This window comes from Chaetura pelagica, unplaced genomic scaffold (genome assembly GCF_000747805.2).
Source record: "Chaetura pelagica isolate M959 unplaced genomic scaffold, ChaPel_1.0 scaffold17, whole genome shotgun sequence".
NCBI classification, from domain to species: Eukaryota; Metazoa; Chordata; class Aves; order Apodiformes; family Apodidae; genus Chaetura; species Chaetura pelagica.
In genome coordinates, this window is record NW_009970726.1 from 3,255,215 (window position 1) to 3,279,863 (window position 24,649).

The 24,649-nt window shown below is 37.6% G+C and overlaps 1 protein-coding gene across 1 annotated transcript in view; it reads left to right on the forward strand.

The window, feature by feature from the left end:
- Window positions 1–24,649, forward strand: part of MYO3A (myosin IIIA) — a 119,370-nt gene that overhangs the window by 19,124 nt on the left and 75,597 nt on the right. Inside the window, exons 4-5 of the mRNA XM_010007024.1 lie at window positions 13,088–13,192; window positions 13,973–14,072. Of these exons, the coding sequence (XP_010005326.1) occupies window positions 13,088–13,192; window positions 13,973–14,072 (205 nt within the window). The remainder of the gene's footprint in view (window positions 1–13,087; window positions 13,193–13,972; window positions 14,073–24,649) is intronic.

Genomic DNA, 24,649 nt, shown 5'->3' on the forward strand with positions numbered 1-24,649 from the left:
GTGTTGAGTATACACTTAATGAATGAGATGAAATTGATTTTTTGATGTTTTTCCGTAGAACGTTTGCATGTGAAGTGACAAATGCTGTTTAGTCTTTTCAATGTTCTAAACTAATGATCTGCTCTGAAATCAACTTTCTTATTTTGATATTATGCTGATAGTGCTGTGCCTTCAGAATTCGGATGTAAATTCTAATGGAACTTCATAACATTTGCAGCCTAAAGTCTTTCTTTTCTTAGCTCAGTAGGGAAAAAAGTTCAGAGGGAGTCACTTCCCACCTAAAAATAAAGTTTTGTGGTATCAAGCATGTTGTAGAAACCGCTCCATTTTTGGAGAGGTGGAGGGGATTTCCAGGAAGTTACAGAAATAAATGCTTTTTGTGTTCAATGTCAAGAAGACTGTCAAAGCATTCTTTTGAGGTCTTTGGTTCTCCTGGTGTGTACATGAACATTTCAAAAACATTTACAATGCCTTGCTGCATTAGACCAATGGTCCATGTAGCACAGCATTCTGTCTCCTGTGGTGGCACTGGAAGATGGTGTTTTGGAAGAGTCTGACAATTTTTTGCAGTCCATTTCCCTCCTGCTTTCCAGCAACCATGATTGTTGTATTAAGGATGTCTCAGGCTATTCTGTTTGGCATCCATTTATGGCCTATGGACACAGTAAACCTGATGATAATACTGTCATGCTATATGGTCTCCTTTGTATATGGATGCAATTTTAATCTTGGTGTAATTATTATATGCTTATTACTAAATATAATATTCCACATACCAGAATATAAAGTTTTCCACATTATGAAAACACTTCCAAATCAAAATACTTTTCAATATGTGGTAAGGAATTTAAAATCCTGTTCAGTTGAAAAGGAGGAATATTCTTGTTCTAGTGTAATCTTAATCAGATAAATAATATGAAAGTGGAGTATAACTTGTGCTTGGAATGTGCTTCTCTAAAGAAGTCTAATTTTAGCCTTTTCCTTTCCCTCAGCCTTATAATGTGTGAAAATAAATGCATTAATTAAATCGGTAACTTGTATAATTCTGCATTGTTGCAGGCAAAGATGTATATTTTTAATTCAGTCTTCTGGATGTTTCTTGATGTTAATTGAACCTGCTAACCAGACACTGGTAACTCAAAAGAATTACAGAAATATTATCTTCAAGGATTATTGTGATCCAGTTGGCAGCTATGTTTGCTAGTTTAAAATCTGCCTGAAGTGATCCAAATTTGTTACTTAACTTTGATCTCTTAAAGTTAGCATCAAGAGGGAAAATTTAAAATGTACAAATATCTAAATTATCTTTTCAAATCCCTGGGACATTTCTATTTGTGGGGGTCTTTTGTTGTTTTGGTTTTGTTTTGGTTTTTTAGAAAGAGCAAAACTACTAAAGCCAGTAAATAGAAGCTCTCAGGAGTTTGAACTAAACTAGGACACAAAAAATTGTAGTGCTTCAGTTCCCCTGGTCCTCTTCACAAGAACAGACAAAGTACAAACCCCTGATGTGGATTCCATTTAATTGAGTAAGGACACTGAGCCCCATATGGAAAAAAGGAATGAAGTGCCAGTATGCCCACCTGCTGTACAAGGGTAACTGAAGCCCATTGCCACTAGGTTACTTCTAGTGGCTTATCTGGCCTGGGAAAGCTTGCACATCTAGCAGAAATGCTTGTAACAGGGTAAGAACTGTGAGAGACTGTATCTGACAAAGGCTTGGTGATAAACACAGGGTAGCAAACCACTGTGGTTCCTACTCAGTTACCAATAGTAAGGATAGTTGCAATTGTCTGGTCAGTCACTTACATACACTGAGTATATAACAGGCTGAGATCCCCCGATATAAGTCCTTTCTGGTTTTGTGCAGATCCTTTAGAAGAATTACCATTCTTGATCTTGCCCAGAGATGGAGAGCTCGGTGCAATGTGTAGAGCATCAGTTACTCCTCTCCAACCCTAAAAGTCAGCCTTCATAGCAGGGAGTTACATCAAAGCATTAAGCTAAACAGAACAAATTAATTTGGAACTGGAGAACCAAGGAGATAACAGAAGGCAGACATGCTCTCAAGAAGCTGCAAGCATTTGTCAGCACTGATGTGCAGGAGAGTTGTTGAGGAGGATTTGAAGGAAGATATCTGTTTGTTTTGGCTGCTCCTTCAAAGCAGAAAGGAAAATATGTTATGCCTACAGTTAACTGGTGGTGGATGCCAGCACTCTTAGTTGATCAGGGATAGGAGTAGATCTGTTGCTGACGGGAGGTATTAGGACTGCTGCAGTCCTAATCTAGCTGGTATGTTATGGGATTCAGAAGTGGCAGCCAGTGTGAGGGTTCAAGGGAAGAGCTGCATGGTCAGAGGTGGCCAGTTAGGTGAGAGCTCACCAAGGCCAAGAGAAGGAGGTGTTGCAGTGACTTCTGTGTAAAATGAAGAATGCTGAACAATACATCTGCACAGCTGCTTATGGCCTGGAGTGCGTCTGCTTGGCTGTTGTGCTGTTGTATCTGGTGTTTGGAGAGAAGTTTAGTAAACCAGATGCTTCCAGATGTTTGCAAATGCTAACTGTGGTCAGAGAGAGAGAGAGCCCTAAAATTCATGAAATATGTATAAATTTTCCTCAGAAATTTATAAATAAACATTGACAGCACAATTTACATATGTGTCAGCTAGAGAGAAATTAATATCATTAATGCCCAAATCTTGTGTGGCTAATAGTTTTAGACCCTTCACTGACCTACTATACAAGGAAGTTTCTGATCATGTTGCTTTTTTGACATCACATGTAATTCTGAAATATGGTATGATCCACTGAAGTGTGTCCCTTTTTTTTTCTTTTTTTTTTTAAAGACAAGAAAAAAAACCCTTTGCTCTGTTATATACTTATGCATTTAAAGAAATACCAGTCTCAGCAGGTCCAATTGAATTGGAGATATTTCTTTTTTTCAAGTGGGGAGCTGAGATACATTGTACTTCTAAATCTCAAATTTTTCAGTACATGATAATATATTTATTTCTGACTCCTTAAGTTTGATTTTATGAGCTCTGCAGGGGGACTAGTAAATTCTGTGTGCTAGGTAAATAGGTCGATATATTAACAAATCTGTTTATCTAGCTAATCTTCCTTGACCAGGGATGGAATGCCTTTACCTTAGTCCTGTATCACAGACTAATAGGGCAAGGAGTCCAGTAGTGGATGAGGTAGGGGACTGTATGGTTCTTTCAGTGAGAATATGCTGTCATCCCCATGTGGACAACACAGTGAGTCTCTTCCCAAGATGCTGCTGCTTTTCTACATCCAGGCACAGAAAAGGTCAGAGTAAGGTGGGTAGTTCTGTCTGTGTCTCTTGCTGAGCTTTCCAGCACCATGTAAGAGTCCTGATGGCTGGCAGTAAAGCATTTTTCTCTCCATTAGCTTCATCTCTTTCCTTTCTCAGCTAATGGTGGTGTCACTCTTCACAGCACCTCTCAGTGCTTGGAAGAGCGAGAGTGGAGCTGCTGTCAGTGTTGCAAAGCAGCTAATGCTTGTTCTTGATGTGGAAAGACATTTGGCTGAAAAAATCTGCAGCCTCAGAGCCTGCAGCCTGCAGGAAGGCTCAGAACCAGGGGAGACTCTGATCATGCAATCTCTTTTTGGGATGCTGTATGGTGGGAGTGACAGACTAGTGGGCAAGTCATTGAAGCTTTCGGAACTTAAATTGTGGAACTCCATTCAAAAGAAGTTTTTTGTCTTTAAAAAGTTATGTAATTGTATGGAGTATGAAAACTGGAGTTTTTTATATTGCTCTGATAATTTTGGCAAGAGCGGGAAAATCCAGATTCAGTGACCTGTGTTTTCCTGTCAGGCTTCTCTGAGTAACAAGCACTGGCTGGAGTGAGTCTCACAGGAATCACATTAGATACCATGTGATATGTACAGACAAATAATTTCTTTAGAATATTCCTGTGGCATGATTACAATCTGCTTTTGTTGGATACAGCAGTTACTATAAGGAGCTGTGTTTCCATCTAAGGGAATAAATCCAAATTTGTAGAGTTCAAAAAAACCTTTGGATGTAAGTTTGTCTATATAATGGAATATATAACAAGAGTTATAATAAGAAAGCATATATGCTTTTTACATGCAATATTTACTGTAAAACAATAATTCTTCAGGAAATTAGCATCATGGAAAATAACTGGTCACCATTTGGGTTTTATGGGGGGTTGGGGGGAAGGAGTTGTCATTTGTCTAAATACTGTCAGGTATTTCCAAATGACATATATAGAAGAAAAATAATTGAAAATTGCTTTTTTGTATTTCTTAACATGGGTCATTTTTCAGTAATGTCTTTGGTTATAATTGCTCCATTCAGACCAACACTGGATATTTTGATCCATTAGGTCTGAATCAGCCTTGATTTCTCCATTTCTAATGTGTCCCTCTTTGCTTCCCAATTGCAGCAATTTTTCAGTCTTGAATTAAATCCTATTTTCTCAAGATTAAAGATGCATATGCCTTGAAGTTATACTAAATACTTGTAATTTCTCTGTGTAATGAGTATTTCATATTACATTGTGGTTTGCACAGTACACATCTTTTAAACAGCTGTTGAGAATATGTTATGGCTCACCTTGCTGGAGAATACTGCATATACAAAAGTCTGGTTCTGAGTAACATCTAAGAATTTTTGCCACCGTGGAGTAAAGCAAAAGCCCAGAAAAAAACCCCCTGAGTTTTACCATTCCATTATGTAATTAGATAGCATTGGAATACTGTATCTCTCACATTCTAATATTTAAGATCACTTTGCTTTTTGCACGTTATATTTTTTATCACATCTTTACTAAAGATGTGAGGTTATTTAAAAAAACAAACCAAACCAAAAATCAAACGCATAAACAAACAAAAAAATGACACCAATACCAAACCTCATATTTGCACAGCTTTTGGTTGAATTCCAGTTTACCAGATTTCCTTTAGCTTTAGTGGGGGATGGCATCCATCATCATAGGAATGTTTGGGCCAAGGCTTCTCTCTTTGCTTCAGACACCTTAAGGGTAAATGTTTAAATTCAAGTATTCTGTGCTTCCCCAGCCATGCTTTCAGACTCAGAGCCTTTAGACAAGACCTATTGTTTTGTTCTGTGCTACCTCAGCCATGCTTTCATACTCAATAGGGAAGATTTCTGTTGCAGTCATTTAAATTACAGTGAATTATACTAAATTATTGTCTTCATCTGGGCACACAGACATAAAGTGAATTATGTGTAATGTGGATATGATAGAACTTGGACTATTGTCTGAACCCTGAATCGTATAGAAATGATGGTAAAAAAAAAAGGAAGATGCTTTGAGATGTTTCCTATTTGATGAAGAGTGAACAAAAGCAACATTGTTCTGAGCAGGCAATAAAAGCTGTGAAGTGTTCACTGTTACTCACTGCTACTGCAGGCTGCCTTATTTGCTTACGAGATTGTGTGTTTTCCAGAGTCTTGACTACATTTGTAACAGTTGGTAAAAATACTTCCATTAACACTGTTGATCCCAAACTTAGGCCCTGCTTTTTCTCCCTAGCCAAATGAGGGGTATTGCACTCCAAATGATTTTTTACTACTGTTCCTTGTGTATAGTAAAATGAATTGAACTAAGTTTTCTGTATCAAAATGTTCTATACTGGTAAGCTGCTGCTTGTGTTTGCTCAAAGCCCTGGACTCTTTACCAGTGCCTTTCTGTTTTGCAGTTAGGTTAGCCCTAATTTTGCAAAATGATCCTTCCATTTGTTTAATTAAAAAAAACTAAAAATTACAGCAGTTTTTTTGCTGTTTACAGGCTGCAAAGCTATTGTTAAAGCTCCCTCAGAATTTCTTCTGTAAGTATATTATCAAGTTGTTTAGATCTCAGTTGCTGTACATTGCACTGTTCTAAATCATAGCCTGATACCACTTCAGCTCTATACTGTTTATGAGGAGAAGATGTGGACAGGTGGTACATTAATTTATTCATTAGCAATTTCATTGGTCTGTAAATGTATTACATCATAACATGAAGAAAGATTGTGAATTATGGGATGATGCAATGTGAAGTTTGTGTCAGGAAGAGCTAGCAATGGAATTCAACTGGGACAGTAAACTGTTTGTACAGCAGTGTCACCTAGTTTCCTTTTTTCGTTCTGTTAGATAAAAACACTATTACAAATGTTTTAGAACATACAAAATTCTCCTTTGAGGGGATTACTACTTTTTTTTCTTGTATGTGTAAAACCTGGTGGCTTCAATTGTGCTGAGTCTGAAAGAAGAACTTTCAAGAGCCGAGTGCATTTTGCATATTGGAAATGTAATGGAAAACAGGATTGTTGTATACAGGAAGGGTTATAATGTTATGTTTGGATGACTTGATGCAGTCCAGAAGTACAAACAAGCCCAAAGAACCATCACTTAAAATAAGAAACTTTCTTTTTTGATGTTTCTACAGCTGAAAAGTGATATGATGAAATGCTGCATTTTTAAAGCCTCAGGTTTTTTTTTTTATAGGAAAATAAAATATTGGCATAGACGTGTCCATTTCCATTTTGCCCATGGTGTGAGGTAGAGATGTCTGTGTCTTGACTGAGAAAGATAAGAGACTGTGAAGGCCAGCATTGCGTAAGTCCTCTGGCAGGCTCTCTTGTCAATGCATGCTTTTGACAAAGAAAATAAGAACTTAAAAGCCAAACCAAAATTGAAGAAGTCAGAAGCAACAAACACCCATGAGGTTGTGACTAATACAGCCCTGGAGGTGCTAGATGATGTAGGAGAGCAAAATTATAAATACCACATGTTTTGTGATCACTGAAGCTAAATAACTCCAGAAAGATGTATGTTTCAGTGATACATTTCATTCACACTAAATTGAAAGCAATCAACTTTACTAAAAAGCATATAGAGCATTACTATGGTTTCTTTTGGTTAGGGGTTATCTTGTGCTGTTGTTATGAAAAGCACGAGCCACAGTGCACATCCTTCTTCCATTCGAGGCGAAATTAAAACTATCCTGCACAGACAGGAGCTGTGTATTGAAGCACTTGCCCTGTTTAAGAAACTGATTTAGTTCCCTGTAAGTCTTCATAAGGACCTTCAGGTATTTGTGCTAGGTGTTAGGTGCTGTCAGTGCAATCTGCTCTTTGGGGGTAATAGTTGTGAAGACCTCACACTGTAGGCAGAGCATTGGAATTAAACTGGTCACAGCTGACCCTGTGTGACAACCAGGACTGTGAGACTAACAGTCCATCAAGTTTTGTTTTGGAGACAGAAGGCAAAGAAAGTGACTATGGAAATGGCTGTATCAGGTTGATTCTGTTCTAATAGAGATGTTCTGTTTTGAAAAGTTGAAGATGAAGGAAATTTGAGTAGAAAGGCCTCAAAATAATTGTGTTTGCTTTCCTGTGGAAAGGAAGGATGATGGGATCATTTCTTACAGCAGTCAATACTAAAAGGAAGGTATGGTCAGCTCAGAGGAGGGCAGAGCTGCTATGCGGCATGTTCAGTGGAATAGGTCAGATTATTGATCTGTTCTAAGAACAGAAAAATATTAGATATTTGTGCCTGAGATGCTTTTAGCATCCTTATGTGTGATAAAATTAAAGCAAGGTTGAACAATGTGACATTTTCATAACTATCATTCGTGCATGATTTAAGTTGTGCAGCTGTGATTTGCTACCCAGTCATTTATGTGTCTTCAGCCTATAAAGAGAGGGAAGATAGTAATTGTAGTTGTTCTGCTATTCTTATCCAAGCTCTTGAAATAAAATGAAAGCACCTTGACAACTGCAGGATGCAAGCAAATGTTACCTGACAGCTTAGTACAGATACCTAAACCAGGAGAAGTTGGATGATTAAAGGCTGTAATAGCCCTAACAAAAGTGCAACTGATAGTTTTCTTAAAAGCAAAGCTGATACTGAATTCATATTCAAAGGGCATCAGAATCCAGAAAAGAGAGAAAAGTATCAGGGGGTCAGATGAAGAGTAAGACCTACAGAGAATAGCTGCATGACTGGGATGTGGTGGCAATTTTAACTGACATTTCCTGTGTTAAGATCACGTTATTATAAATCTATTGATAAAGATAGCTCTGTGTACTAATAGTTCAATTACAGTAGCACAGGGTTGTGGCAGATGGGTGGGTGGAGGACTGTCATCCCAGTATGAGTCTTTGCCTTCTGAGTGCCAGAAAATCGTAAGGGAAGAGCCCTTTGTTTTCACTGTAAGTACCTCTTCTGATACAGCTATGTGTGGCCATCAGAGCTATACCCTTCCAGGCAGGGTTTTGCATAGATCAAGCTTTATATCTAGTTGTTTTTCCATTGGTTTGAGTATGCAAGATTTCTTTAGTCTTTTCCTCGTGCTTCTAAATATCCAAACTGGGGACTGAGTATTTTTAAATCCAAATATTATGAATAATAGATAATTTTAGCTTGGAAGTGGCCTTTGGAAATTATTTGGTCCAGCCCTCTGCTCAAAGATTAACTTCAGTGTTACAGGTTTACACAGGGTCTTTTCCCTTGAACTTTTGAATATTTCCAAGAATGGAGATAATACAGACTAAGCAAGCTGTTCCAGTGACTAGCTACTCTCAGTAGGAAAATTTTTCCTTTATGTCCAGTAGAAATCTACTATCTTGCAGCTGGGTTTTTTTGCCTCTAACCCTTTGCTGTGTGCCTCTGTAAAGCATCTGTCTCTATCTTATCCATTCCGTTTTAAGTATCCCAGAGTGTTCAGTTTACCCCCTTTTTACTTGCTTGTGTTTGCAGGTAATATTTGCATCTGATCAGTGCAGGCACTGCAAATACTGCCAGTAAAGAAAATACATGTAGATCACAAGGGAACAATAGAATAAGTGAATAACATTAAACTGATGAAAATTACTTATATACAAAGTTATCAAGATGACATTTCTAAGTAACATCCTTGTGGGAGGATCACTAATATCTTCCCTAACTGTGTCTCATAGGCTGGACTCTTTCTAAATTAAGTTTATTCAAAGCTTAAAAGAGAATTTATATCCATCATTGGGAAAATGCAGCATTTGGAGACTTTCTAAAAACAGTTCAGACTGAAGGGCTGTGGTTTTGCTTGCATTTCAGATAGCAGAGTATGTGGTATCTGAGAAACAAACAGAGAAAGTCCATTCAGTTTACATCTTCTACTACTTTTGCTGCCAAACCTGAGCTAACAGGCACCACCATCACTTCCTCCTGGGATTACTAGTTGCTTAAAATAGGTATTATAAAACTGATACAAACCACAACAAAGGCCTCTGTGCATGCAAGGGGGAATGTGTGTGTGGGGGGGTGTTTTGGGAGTGTGGGAGAGAGCAATAGAAGTACTTCTCTCTTCTCCCAGAAGAGCCCATATCTATGACAGGTTGCAGGACATTTGCGTTTGGTGAGTTACTTTGACCTTTAGGGTAGGAAGGAGCCCTGTGGCACAGCTCAGATAGACATGTGGCTTCCACTGTATGTCTGTGTCCTGAGTTCTCCATGTGTTTTGTATTTTCTGATTATAATGCCTTTCATCAAGATATTCTGAGGAGATATTACTAAATTATGTTGAGTATCGACACAGAGTGATTAGCTGTTTGGCCATGTGAGTTTACAATGCTTACAACAAAGTAGTAGCTACCAGCTCCCCTCTTCTCTAGGTGCTTCACTGGATCTTCACACAGATCTTTTTAAAAAGTTATCTCTGCTGCCTTCATGATTTCTTGTCATCCAAGCATTACAGTTAGCTTAACTCAAACACAGTAACTTTGTTAAGAGGCCACACAGGTTTTTTGCTGTGGACAGCATGGTACAAAGAAGCAGCCTGAGTCCAGAGAAAGAATCACTGTTTGAACTTTAGTTATGTGTATAGTTCGAGGGACATACGGCAGCTTTACTTGCAAAAAATAGACAATAGAAATAGGAAATAAGACCATATGCAACATTTTACCCATGAGGACTTGTGTAGCCTGTAGAAAATAGAACAAGGTTAATACTAAAACCTCCTCCTCCATCCTTGTCGTCATTGTTCCCCCCTCCTGCCCCACGAAACTCAGAGCACACACAAGCAGTGTCTGCTGTAAGCTCCTTTTCTAATTTTAGTTTGATTCCAATAATCCCTTTTCCTCCTTATAGCTGCTTGCATTCTAATACCCAGCCTTTTTTTTCCTCTTCCTCCTATGCTTGTGGCCTCAGAAAAATACAATTTTTTTGCTGTAAGTGAAAGTACAACTCTCTGAGACAGAAGCAGCAAAAGAAAAGTTGTCCTGTGTGTGCAAGAACCTGTGTCTGTAACGTTCTCAGCTGAACTCTGCCTAAGCAGCCACCCTGCCTTGGGAGTTGGTGGAGCATTTCCCTGGTGCTGTGGGTGAATTCTGCTTTTTTCTTCAAGACCTGCTCAGCTGACCTTTTCCATACCCAGGTTCAGTTTTGGTGTGGTCTAAAATAATAAGAGTTTTAGTGTCTTACTTTACCTGATATTTTAGGTAAGTTTTATGTTACAATACAGATATTTATCATACAATAGGCATTTATATTTTATAAGGGGTAGAAAAATTAGTTAAAGTGTCATGTTTAATAAAGTAGAAATTAACATTTCTGACCCAGGCAAATAAATTCAGTCTTGGCTTTATGGCCTGAACATTGAAGAAAGTGATTTCTGAGCCCACCACCAAGAATAATATATTCCTTTCTGGGTTAGTTTTCTTTACCTTGAACAGAAAGACTAACATATATCCAGCTCTGTAAATAAAACAGAAATTCTATTTATAAGAAGCAAAATTTTAATACTAGTTAATGAAGAAAAATAGTTTGAATATCATATGTGTAATTTATTTCACAATTGGTTTGACTTGTCAGACAGTTTCAGTGCCCTGAAATGCAAGTGCACTAGATTAACCAGAATTGTCATCATCCAGCCAGTTTGATTGAACATGTTGGTCATGTGGCAAAGTTAGAACAATGGACAGCCTGGAAAGGTGATGTCATTGTAAAAAAAAAAAAAAAAAAAAAAAAAAAAAAAAAAAAAAAAAAGTAACTAGAAAAAGTCAACAGAGAAGGCAGAGCAGCATGGCTTAAGACAGTAAATTAAATCCTGCTTGGCATTCTGACCCTGATCCAGCAAAGCACTTAATGTCATCATTTGAGCATATGAGTTCTTCACTGTCTAAGCATGCATGGTGTCCCATTGAAGGAAGGGTGGGATTAAGTGAGTTCAGAGATGGTTGCTGTAGACCTCAGTTTCTATCAGAGTAGAGCCTTTCTTGACCTTGTGGGGGGCACATCTTGCAACAAGATTTATGTATCAAATGGTTCATGTGGTGCAAGTTCAATTCAACCAACAAGGTTACAAAGGTAGTCAGAAAATGATTGTTGTTTGGATACAAAGGGCTATAAAATGTTTTTCATCCTGTAAGGTGAAAAAGTCAACAGAGAAGGCAGAGCAGCATGGCTTAAGACAGTAAATTAAATCCTGCTTGGCATTCTGACCCTGATCCAGCAAAGCACTTAATGTCATCATTTGAGCATATGAGTTCTTCACTGTCTAAGCATGCATGGTGTCCCATTGAAGGAAGGGTGGGATTAAGTGAGTTCAGAGATGGTTGCTGTAGACCTCAGTTTCTATCAGAGTAGAGCCTTTCTTGACCTTGTGGGGGGCACATCTTGCAACAAGATTTATGTATCAAATGGTTCATGTGGTGCAAGTTCAATTCAACCAACAAGGTTACAAAGGTAGTCAGAAAATGATTGTTGTTTGGATACAAAGGGCTATAAAATGTTTTTCATCCTGTAAGGTGCAAGTCTTTTTGTAATTGCAGCACATAAAAAATGTTAAGCTATACAATAACAGATTTTTTAAAATCATGTACAAAAGTTTCTGATATCTGGAGTTCTGTAGTTGAAAGGCTTTATGAATTAATTATGCCCTGCATTTGAATGAATTTCAAAATCTGTAGCCAAAAGGAATTACTATTTTGTGTTACATTGGTAAAATGTCTTCTATGGATATTTATATTCATATGAAAAGCTGCTAGATGATACAGTATAAAACTTGCAATTTGTTTCACTGTTTTGTCAGAAGCAGCTCCTTCTCTAGAGAGACAGTGGCTCCTCAATCAATGAGTATTGTTAGGTGTATTATGGATAATTTAAGGGCTTAAGTACTGGCTTCATCTTTGCAAGTATATAACTGCTACAGAGTTAGTCATTAAATTTACATTGTTGCCTCCTCCTGCAGAAAAATTGTAGGTGTACATATTGTATAGTGTAGGTCTAAACTAATCTGCTAGTAATATGTTCTCACTAAGCTTTTTAGGAAGCAAGGCCAAACCTCTGCTTTCCATGTGTATGGGACAGGACAGGCAGTTGTGGGAGTCTAACTGGACGTTAGACAGGAGAAGGGGTTGTTCAGAGTAGACTGTGTCTGTGCATCTCAAACAAGAAGCTGACAAGGTTGATGCTACAAGGGCTATAATTAGTCTTACACCAATGGCCCACGTTGTTTTGGTGGAAGATGAGACCTTTCTTTCCACAGTGCTTTCATCATTTCATTGTGCCTGTCCCTTACAAATAACATCCTTATGCTCTAGGAATTAACTGTTCCCTGCTAAAGAGGGCACCTTTCCCCTTGGAAGATTTTCTTGTTGGAGAAGTTTCTCTGTCTTCCAATGCCTTAAACCCATTTTATGTTGTATGGAGCTTTTGTACCTGAGAATTAATCTTGTAATAATCTGCATTGCTGATGATTTGCACATGATGAATGTAAGAAGCAATTAGTGTGCCCCACAGAACATGCTTTCACGGCAAATTTATTGCATTATCAGCTACTTCTGTTTCAGTGAAAAGCAATCATATATAGAAAAACAAAGAGATTGGCTGCTGTGCTTGTGTTTGGGAAGAAGAATTAAATGCAGCAAGTAGTGGAAAAAATTGGCAAATATTGCTTTGTATGTTTGTATAAACAGTAGAGAGAAGGACAAATTTGTGGTTTGCCAGTTTAATAGGAGCTCATTTGGCTACAGATCCTACTGAAAACTAAACCAGGTGGCTACTCCAATACTTGTCTAATTTATTTTTATATTCCCCTGATGCTTTGCAGCTGTGCAATGGTGGATCTGTGACTGATCTTGTGAAAGGATTTCTGAAGAGAGGTGAAAGGATGAATGAACTTATAATTGCTTACATTTTACGTGAAGCTCTGATGGTAAGATAAGCTCTCGGTGAAAGGACAGTCGATATGCAGCTCATGTTTTTTTCTTTGAATGAATGAAGATCATGTCTTCACTAACACAGTTCACTGTCTTCTGTTATAGTGGTGTTTAATGAAATTAAGATAATGCGTAATTCAGAGGGTTCTTTTAAACAAGCAAGATAAAGAACAATTAATCTGCTTGTTTCATTATTAAGAGAATGAAAATTTATTTCTGTCAATTGATTAATCTCCTTATTAAATACAGTTCTGCACCAAAATCACTTTTCTTTTGAGAAATATACCAAAAATACGGCTCAAATTTAATGTCTAAATCCAAAATATTTTATAGCAAAATTGTCAACAGATCTAGTGAGTTCAAACACTGCTGCAAGAATATTTCCTTTTTTTGCTAAGAATGAACAAGTGTCTTTATTCTCCTTTTTCTTTTAACTGGAATGTGACTTTCTGCAGTGGAATTTAGGCCTTGGCAGTTTTCTTTGAGTTTATACTCTAAAGGTGTAAAATATAATGTAGATTTAACAGGTGCTTTTTTTTCTGCATTTATCTTAAAATTTCTATTTGATGTAAAGTGGGTTGATTAAAAAATACCTGCTCCTCATTGTTCCTCATTGCCAAGTGTTTCCAGAAATAATGACATTTCTGTGATTTTGGATTTTTAAACAAAATGTTCTAAGTTTTTTCATACTTCTCTGCTTCTTTTTTGTTTCTGCAAGCATAATACAGGGGACATAGTAGTTAGTAAAAAGTTCATGTTTACATCTCACCTTCCAGGGACTTCAGCATTTGCATGAAAACAAAACTATCCACCGAGATATTAAAGGAAATAATATCCTCTTGACCACTGATGGAGGAGTCAAGCTTGTGGATTTTGGTATGTTATGTTTACTTGCATATAGAATCAATGTTTTACATCTAAGTATGGAAAATACAGTAAACGAATCAGAAAAGATGAAAGATTAATTATATTACATTTTTATTAAGGTTTTGAGTTCTTCATTAAAAATCACTTGGATAGCCAAAGTTACTTTTTAACTTAGTAGAAATAGAATATTCACAGACTCAGTTTCTTACACTTTGGGTTTTCCAGCAATTTTGCTAATGTTGTTTCAATAGCATGGCTAACAAATCAAAATTACAATAGGGTGGTAGCAACTGCCAAATGCTTCGGGGCAAATACAGTAAGTGAAGACTCAAAGTGAGATACTGGAGCTCAAAATAAGGTTGGTATTTAGTTCCTCCAGAACCATGTGCTGCTTCAGTGAAATTAGAAGCCGATAGATAAAAGCTTCATGTTGTGTATAATAGGTCTTAGAATTTGCTAGATCTTGTGGAGAGTGGTAGAGCTCCACCTCAGTCACATACACTTAATTAGTTTGATTTGAAGCAATACCAGAGATGCTACCTCAAGGCAGCAGACAGGGGGATATTACATAGGTAATTATATAGGTAATCCCCATTTTCCAAAGTCTGGGAAGACTAACAGATTACTTCTGACAAGTCTAAACCGAAGAACTGGCATTAAATGAAAAGGGTCTGTTGAACTCTGTTGGACTTAAAGAGATTCTTGAATGCTGCCATCTGATTTCGCCACTGAAAGGGAAAAGCAGAGACACATGTAAGTGGATGCAAACTGTTATTTATCAGCCATATCACCAGTGATTTGCCTTGAAAGTATATTGACTGTTTATATAAGGGGGTATAAAAATTTACCATGCTTGTTATTATGAACTATTATCCTCTGATAGCACGCTGTCTTCTAATGTTTAAATTCAATTTATTGGTCACTACTTCACAGCATAGCAAACAATTGTAAATATCATGATTCTGTGGCAGATGAAAAGTCTTTACTTTTCCTTTACCCTCCTATTTTGTTACTGAGATTTATTCAATTGATACATAAAAATTGTTTAAACTAATCATGGGACTTCTACTCTCACACTCTTACTGTCTTCCTGCCAGTAGATTGTATTTATGCAACTTTCATTACTTCACAGACAAAACCTGCACAACTCTTGGAGTTGTTACTTCTTCTGAAAATTCATCTATTTATGTTCATTGTTTTATTCCTCAGATTAAATCTTCCATTGAAAAGCCTTCAGACTTCCTACATGATCTGCTGTACACTTTCTAGTATTCTCTAATAGTCTGGAAGCTTATTGTGATGCAAAATCAATATTTTTGCTTACAGGTTTTTAATGTGCTGTGGATGCTGATTTTTTTAAGGTGAAGACAATTAGAGCTATGGAGGAGCAATGCTTCTGAAAATTAATCCATTTATGCAGATGTCAAAACATACAAAAGCTGTAGCGATGAGGACCTGCATTCTTTTTTCCTCAGTTACTGCAAACTATTTCTAAGACTGCAACTGTAAAATAATCTTAGAATCTTGTGGGAAAAATTGTGATGCCAAAGCATAGATGAGAATGTGTGCAAAAACCCAAAACATATATGTGGGTTGAAGAGAGACCTGTAATATCTTCCTCTCAAAGGAAGATAGGAACTGCCCCTTCGCTTAGGAGTAGACAGAAATTTATCTGGATTTTTTATTCCCCCCAAACCAATCTGAAGCCAATAATGGGTAGTTCCAAATGGGAAAAATCTATGCAGTCTTCATAAAATCATCACGGAAGATACACCATCATTCTTCAGGCTGACGTTTAAGATTATTCAGCTAGGATTTTGCAGATTTGTGTCTTCTGCTTAAGAGGGCTTAAACCCATGTTGATCAGATTCCAAGAGTATTTTTTTGTCCAGGAATATGAGTTGATCAAAATCTCTCAGGTTGGCACTGCCACAGACTGTTGTACATCAACACTTAATGGATGAAATACTGAAACCTGTACCCATCTTTTATTATGTAAACCTGTGAATCTGCAGGCTATAGGATGAGATAAAAACACAGATTCTCCTTTTCTCCCAGTAAATACTCAGTGGAAGCAAAATTTTTTTGTTTTAGGTTGAATCATTCATTACGTGGGACCAAACAAGCGAACAAAAGGAACCCAAATAATCACACAGCCCTTTCTAGCATGCACACAGCTTTTCTGTTGTGGAGAGGATGCAGCAGAGACAGTGGATTAAGGACTTCTTCAGCCGCAAAACACACTTGACAGAGGAAGTGAGCCCTTCCCAAGGGTATTCAGTCTATGCCATTCTCCTGAATGCTGATTGATGATGAGTTGTCCCTGAAGAGCCCTTTGCTCTCCTCCCTGGTGCTCTTTCTGGCAGTTTTCATGTAAACGGGTTCATAAAACCTGTATCTGAAAGATGGACCTGTAAAGGGCCTTATGGGGCACAATACTTGAAAAGGACCTATTGTCTGTGTGTGCTGTGTGGTCATATAACTTGAACTTGAGACTTTTTTTTTTTTTAAGAACACTTAGGAACTTTTTAAGAGTCATAAGTGAAAAAACAGTCAACTTTCAGAGAATGTAATCACCTTTTAGAATGACTTTTATTTCTCTTGTTCTTTTTCTCTATGAGCTTGGTGTATAGTGTACCACCAGTGGGAGTCCTTTCTTGCACAGCAGCATTGACCTTCCAGAAGCTTTGTTTTGTGACACAATTTGTACACCTTGCCTTATGGTTGTGTCATAGGTATTTATGTATGCTGTGACCATAGTTTCTGAACACTGCACAGTCTGTGATGGATGACCCTCACAACACTCTTATGAGGACTTAAATTACTATAATTCCCACTTAAAAGCTGGGGATCTGAAGTTTTGAGAGACTGAGTTTCTTGAGGTGACACAGAAAGTGTGTGGAAAAGCCCTCCCAAAATCCAGGCTATGAGTCTGTACTGTTTGGCTTTTGTGGAGGTAACAGAGTTAAAGAGAAGAGAAAAACTTTGAATCAATACCATAGGAGTATCTCACATTGCTTTGAAGAGTGAAATTTTTGCTTTCCCATAAAATGCTGCTGTAATATTGCTTAGTCATCCCTGAGGTACTCTTGCATCTAAGCAACTCCCAATCCCAGTTGATAGATAAATGATCAAATCAAGTAAATGAGTTTATAATATCTCCACACCAATGCTTCTGGAGGTCAATTGCTTATCAAGGAACTGCCAGATAGAAGGTTTAGTTTAAACTGTCCAAGCACAAGAAGTTTGAAATGTTATTACCAGAGAAGCATCCTCTCTCCTCACATACGTCCAGCACGATAACTTAGATTAGCAGAGATAAACCAAATCCTTCTTTTTCTTTACTACAGATAATGAGTAGCACCCAAGGGCACGTGATAACAGATTCAGTTTCTTAATTTATTAAGCTTCTAGATACATTAAGAGTCCTTATTTTCTTGAAGGCAGTTTTTCTACCTGAACATTTGTGGGAATTAGCTGTTAAGCTGTTCTGGTAAAAAAACCTTTGGGGAAGGATGTTATGCCTGAGAATTGCAGCAATTATGCTCCAAGCAAGGAACGTCCTCTACCACATCAATACAAATAACAAATAGCTGCACTGTATTCAAGTGTAGCTGCTATGTTTTCAGCATAGAATAGAGATTTGATAGAAAAATATGCATTTACATTAAATTCCCTGGAGCATTTTAAAGGGTGACAGTTATATCACATACTGTATAAAAAGAGCTGGAAGAAAGCAAGGTGTGAAGCAATTTACCTTTTATAAATATGCTTAATTATATTCATAGTTACATATTAGTGTTCTGCAAAGGAAAACTTTTAGATCTGCTCAGATTTCTGGTTGTATGCAGTGGATTGATGTTTAAGAGCCTGGTTTCAAAAGAAATTCAGCCATTAAAGGCAAAAAAAAACACTTAATAAAATATTAAAAAAACATCTATCATCTAAATCCAAATTAGTTTATTGATAGATACCCTCCGAAAGTCTTGGAACTAATTTATCTGCAGCCTTTACTGCCTGAATATGTTTCAGTGTCTGACCTTGTTTCCTCAGTTAAAAAACTGGCCTGAAGTCACTTGCACACATAGCACACCTCATCTGTAATAAAAATTAATATATTCATCTGCATCTTACAATGTGTAACCAATTTCATAGGCTGAGTGTAAAGCATCTGCTTATGCTGACAAACACTTGCTTCTTTGCATACACCCTCTCAGTCCAATTTCTTTTCTTGAATTCAGAATGCTGCATGGGGCCTTTCATGTATTAAATAATGTTAGTCTTGAGACACAATTCCTTTTGGAAATTTGGAGATGTCAGATAACGTGCTGTTCAAAATGGGAGAAAAGAAACTTAGCTGTGTTGTTATTATTATTATTTTAACTTTCATCTGAAAAAGTCCAAGTGACAATTCATTATGAAAGATTTGATGTGTTTCTGAAATCTACTGCCATTGCAGTAAGTCTGGGAGCTTGAAAGACAGAACTTTTCACGCTTATATGTTATTGAAAGAAGAGGATACTAGAGGACACAATTCCCTATCAGCAAACTAGACAGGGAGTCATGGAGGAAAGAACCATTTTTTCACTAAAAGTTTTGAAACATCTCCAGTCACATGATTCTTTTAGCTAAAAAGAGGAGAGTGTAATGCTGATGGAAAATTCCTCTTCAGCTGTTTTTGAGAGTTGACCTTGTAGGCTGATAGTCTTGAACAAGAGCACAGGTAACTCACACTTCTATGGGACCACTGAATCCTGCTGTCATAGACTAGAAATATCTCAGGATGAGCAGCTGTTGTCTTGAAAGTGTCCAGAAAAAAATGTAAATAAAAATTGAACTTAACCACTTAAGCAAACATACAGTTTTCCAGCATCACAGGTCCCTGCTGAAGGCCATGTCCTTCTCTGCATCAAGTGAAAACATACTTTAATACCAAATATAATTAGAATGTTGACATCATTGCCATGAAAGGTCACTCGAGAAAAAGAAGTCAGACATCTAGGTGTATCTTAGAATTATTCAGATTCCCATAATGAAAATAAAATGTTGGAGGACTCACTAAAATCTTTTGAATTCAAGCCTGTTTCTAGCTACAAGAGATTCCATAATTCCCTCCAGTTTGCCTAGTACTGTCACTGTGCGACAAGGGATATTAAAAAGGATTGGCATTGTTCATTTTCAGTATCTTCTTAGGCATTTCATTAATGGTATCTAAAACTCTCCATCAATAAGAGTCTCTGGAAAAGCAATACATAGGAAAGATCTAAGGGTTTTTAATAGGTAAAGCAGGTTCCAGTGGAAGACGTGGAAAGAAAGTAGTGCAATCTCACTGCTGCTGGCAAATGGTAGAAAATGTACAAGCTGTTCTGCATACAGGTAATAGAATAATTGACTTCAAGAGTTCTTTTCGTACTGTTGACATAGAGACTGCATAATTAACATGTGTTGTAACATTAATGGAATATACAGGGAAAGCAAGGTGATTTTTGCACTTAATATGTTAGTTTGCATTTTTCTGCTTTTGTTTCAGGTGTTAGAACTGTTGCATTTAAAAGCTGTGAGTAAATATTGTCTTGGAATTCCATACACAGTTTCAGATATCACACCTTGCATGTAGCTAGCACAGTTTTATCATGGACGTATAGTTACCTGAGTCAACTATAGATTTAGTGTGAGTCATTGGGGAAAAAATGGATGGGTGGAGGGAATACTGTGTTGCTTTATTTAGACATACTGAAAATTGACATTACTTTGTTTAATACTTGAACTGTTTCTTCCTTGTGGTTTGGAAACTGCAGGTAGACAGAGGTAAGCTTTTGTGTTTGGAATGGAATAGCACGTCATTAATAATAACAAGCTCGAGTTGTGCCAGGAGAGGTTTAGATTAGATATTATAAGAAACTCCTTCACTGAAAGGATAATTAAACACTGGAATAGGCTGCCCAAGGAGGTGGTTGAATCAACATCCCTGGAGGTATTTAAACAGTTTCAGATATCACACCTTGCATGTAGCTAGCACAGTTTTATCATGGACGTATAGTTACCTGAGTCAACTATAGATTTAGTGTGAGTCATTGGGGAAAAAATGGATGGGTGGAGGGAATACTGTGTTGCTTTATTTAGACATACTGAAAATTGACATTACTTTGTTTAATACTTGAACTGTTTCTTCCTTGTGGTTTGGAAACTGCAGGTAGACAGAGGTAAGCTTTTGTGTTTGGAATGGAATAGCACGTCATTAATAATAACAAGCTCGAGTTGTGCCAGGAGAGGTTTAGATTAGATATTATAAAAAACTCCTTCACTGAAAGGATAATTAAACACTGGAATAGGCTGCCCAAGGAGGTGGTTGAATCAACATCCCTGGAGGTATTTAAAAGACATACAGATGTTGGTGCTTAGGAACATGGTTTCAGCACCAAACTTGGTAAAGTGAGGTTAGTGGTCGGTAGAGTTAAGTTATGGTTGGACTCGATGGTCTTAAAGCTTTTTTCCAACCAGAATCATCTGTAATTCTGTGTTTCTATGGTAAGACTCCATCTTAATAGTCCCATCTGCTTAATTGCTCACCTCTCCTGGTTTTCTGAATCATGATGGAGCTTTCTGTTGGTCTTGTGGAGAAAGCATCTGAAGTCTTGGGTCACAGGTTAGGGGGAGAACCATAGCACTGGGCTTCATCCTTTCATTGTGACACCTCACCAAATCTCATGTTCCCTTCCTGTGACATAGTGCTACAGCCTCTCCCAGGCTCAAACAGGCTTGAAATCAGTCTAGCAAGCCTTGTGTGGCACATGGGATTGGAGAGGGAAGAAGGCTCCCAGGACTGTGCTGCAAATGCAGGCAGTACAGGTCGGGCTGCAATGGACTGGGAGTCTAGAGCCACCTTGTGCTCAATGAGTAGGTTGAGAAGTCAATTGTGAGTGATTCAGGTTTGACTATTGGGACATTTTGGGGAAGGACATTTTAATCTCTGTCCCTTATAATATATATCACAGTTCCCAGCCTCACATCTCCTGCTGACATTGAAGAGGAGCTCAGCATGACCTGGAGTAATTTTCCAAACTTTTGTTGTTCATTTATTCTGGAGTAGTCAGAATATCATACTGTGTCTCTTTCTTCTGGCCCTGCTGTCTGAATCAGTCTGCAAAAATAAAGCAATTAATTAAAATAATTTAATTTGAAAGTATTCAGAAATGAAATAGTTTTCTTTCTGCCCTTAGCTTACTTTAAGCAATGAATCATAGCAAGACTTATATTTGCTTTAGTCATTCTAGCATGAATCCATGATAAAGCTGTCTGCTTCACTGATTCAGATCAAAGCCCGACTGTTATTGTGTTGTCATTTCTGCACACTATACCCCATGACATTCACATGTTGCTTCTAAAAGCACTTACTAGGGAACTATGGCAGAAGCCAATACAAGTAAAAGACAATGAAGAAAGCTTTCTTCATGAGAAGCTTATCAAACTGCTTTGAACCCAATCAAAGTAATAATTCAATTTTTTTCATACAGAGTTAGCAGGGATAAAATGGATTGCATTGACTTGAGCTGTGGAGCATTTTCAATTTTGAATGTTTAATTCTTTGTTGAAGGCTTAGTCCTTAAAAACTTATTTTATGGGCCATGTGTGAATGAAAACCTTTGTTTTGTCCACTAACAACAACAGAAAAAAAGAAATCATGTGGCCAAATGCTGTATCCAGGATAAGCTGTTCACTTGGTCTTTCAAATATTTTCTTCTACTAATTCACATAGAGATGTCACTGACAGCTTTAACGTTAAAGAAGCTTGACACAGAAAGCTGGTGTCATATGCCAGAGACACATGAAGCAAGAAAATAGCTCAGCCCAGCAAAGAATTCCTCTTGGTTTTCTCATGGGTTACAAAATTGTCATCTCTCGACATTATCAGAGACCCTCTGATACCACTTGTGTATACTAAATCCCATTCATTTTTACCTGAAAGTTGAACACAGTGACTCATTTCTACTCAAGTGTTCCAGTCCTTAGGTATTTTAAATATTCTGCCCCATCAGCTTAGATGTTGCCAGTAACCCAGATAATGTTAACAGGAAAAAAATGTCATAAAACAAGGAGAAAAATCTCCAGGGTTTTCCTACTCATACTGGGAAAAAAATCCTTTTTGGGTCTCAAAAGTGGCAGTCAATTTGAAATCTAATACGTAGGGAAGACAACATCTAAGAAGGAGGACTTTTCTCACCATCATGCTATACCCAATTGTGTATAGATGCAGAAATCCCTGAGGCTTCAGAGAAGAGTAGATCTCCTATCTAAATACATCTGGCCAATTGTGCATCAGGAAAACAAATGTTCCTGTGCATCTCTTTCAGGAAACCAGCTGAAGCCCTGAAGCATGAGATGTGATTAGAATCATTGGCCTCGTGCTGCACTGAGCTGTCAGGAGCATTTGGAGGGCATTTGGTCACCTGCTCTACTGGAGGCCATTGAGAAAGGGTACAATCAGAATCATAGACTAAGGGAAGCTAGGTTACACTGCCACACCATCCTGCCCAATCTCTGTAGTAAGAAAGTTCTCAGATTTCTTAGAAGCTGTATTAAAACCTTTTGTTTAAAAAAATATTGTATCTGTCGCAGATGTAGTGAACATTCTGCTTTTTTTTTTTTAGATCACTGTTTGCTGTTTTATTATCAGTACATATGTAGTAATGATTCTGTATCTGATTTAGGATTTTCATGTTGTTCCTTATATACCTAAAAAATTCCTTTTCTTTGTTTTTAATAATTGTGAACTTTCTGTGAAAGCCATTGGACTTAGATTTCCTTAGTTTCCATTTATTCCTGTACTTTATAGGACAGAGTAACTTTTTTATCCCCCTTTTACTCTGTACCTCTTTTTTTTTGTAGTAAATGCCATGGATTTTTCATCTCCCAGGCAGTTCATCTACTCGGTCTTCTTAGATACTAAGCTTTTGATATTTCTGGAGCTGTAAAGGGCTATTTGCTTATCTTTTGGATATGCCCTATTTCAGTTAAAGATTAGTATCTGCAACATGTGTTTTCCTGAGTGTTTGGGAAATTCTGGCTTTAATCATTAAAACACTGTGTGCATGAAAATAATATATACAGACTGGGGATGTGGTGACAGAGGACATGAAAAAGGCTGAGGCACTCAGTGTCATCTTTGCCACAGTCTTTACTTGTAAGGCTGGCCTTCAGGAATCCTAGATCCCTGAGACCAGTGGGAAAGTCTGGAGCAAGGAAAACTTAGCATCCATAGAGGAGGATTGGGTTAGGGAGCATTGAAATGAATTGGACACACACAAGTCCATGAGACCTGATGGGATGTACCCAAGAGTGCTGATGGTGCCAGCTGATGTCATTGCAAGACCACTGTTGATAATCTCTGAAAGGTCTTTGAGACGGAGGGGCATTTTTGAGGCCTTGAAGAAAGCTATTGTCACTCCTATCTTCAAGGAGGATTCAGAGAACTAAAGGCTGGTCAGCTCTACTTTGATCCTTGAGAAGCTGATAGAGCAAATAATGCTGGAAATAATTTCCAAACATATGAAGGACAAGAAGGTCATTGGGAGCAGGCAGCATGGATTTATGAAAAGGAAGTAATACTTCATCGTAAAGTCATGTAACACCTTTCACTATAAAATGCTGCTGAAAATTCTAATTTTTCTGCTTCTTATTTCACCTTTGTTTCCTATTTCTTTATTTCCATCTTACTGCTCAGGACTTGATTTTAGTTCTAGATTTAATCTGAGCACTTGTCACTGAGCAGTTCTCAAGCATGCTTTTCTGTTAACAGCTCACCCAGGAAAACAGTATTGCCTTTGTGCTCTTTTTGTGTAAAGGTTGTCTTTTGAGGTCAGTTGATAGGAATTGTGAGTATTGACATTTTTTTCAAAAAGGTTCTGAAATATCTCATGTAAAGTCATCAAACCAACCACTTGTGTCCTTATGGCCTGTTAGTAACACTTTCTATTAAAGATCTTTATGCTTACTATCCATGCCAAGTAGTTAAACCTGGGAAAAGCTCTCTGACATCCTCTTATGGTCCTTGTGGGGATTCATCCACACTTGCAATACACTTGTATGTGGATACACAGCTGGTATGTTGTGACGTTTAATATTTGGACTATCAGAATTCCTTTGTTTTAATCTTGTTCTTTCCCTCGTCTTCTGTCATTATGGAATATTAAGGAATTATGTCTATTACTTTTTTAGCATTTTTAATGCATTTCAGCTGATCTGGCTGAAATTATTCTGTCTGGATATGTACCATGACACTAATACAACCTGAAAGAAGTGAACAAAGAAATGAGACTGTCAAAGATGACAGCAATTACAAAGGTGTGGATTTATGACCCCACCATTGCTGTGTGGGAATTAGCTACTTCCCTATCTGCATCGTGACAAGAATGGTGGCTTCTTCTCAAAGTGAAGCTTAGGGTGCTAAAGGAAAACATTAAACCATTATGACCTGTTGCCTCCAGATCTAATAAAAAGGTGGAGTTGAGGGGCTGCCTTCACACCATTGGACAGAGAGGCAGAGATGGAGAGGCCACTTTTTGCAGCAGCCAGCATGGAACAGGAAT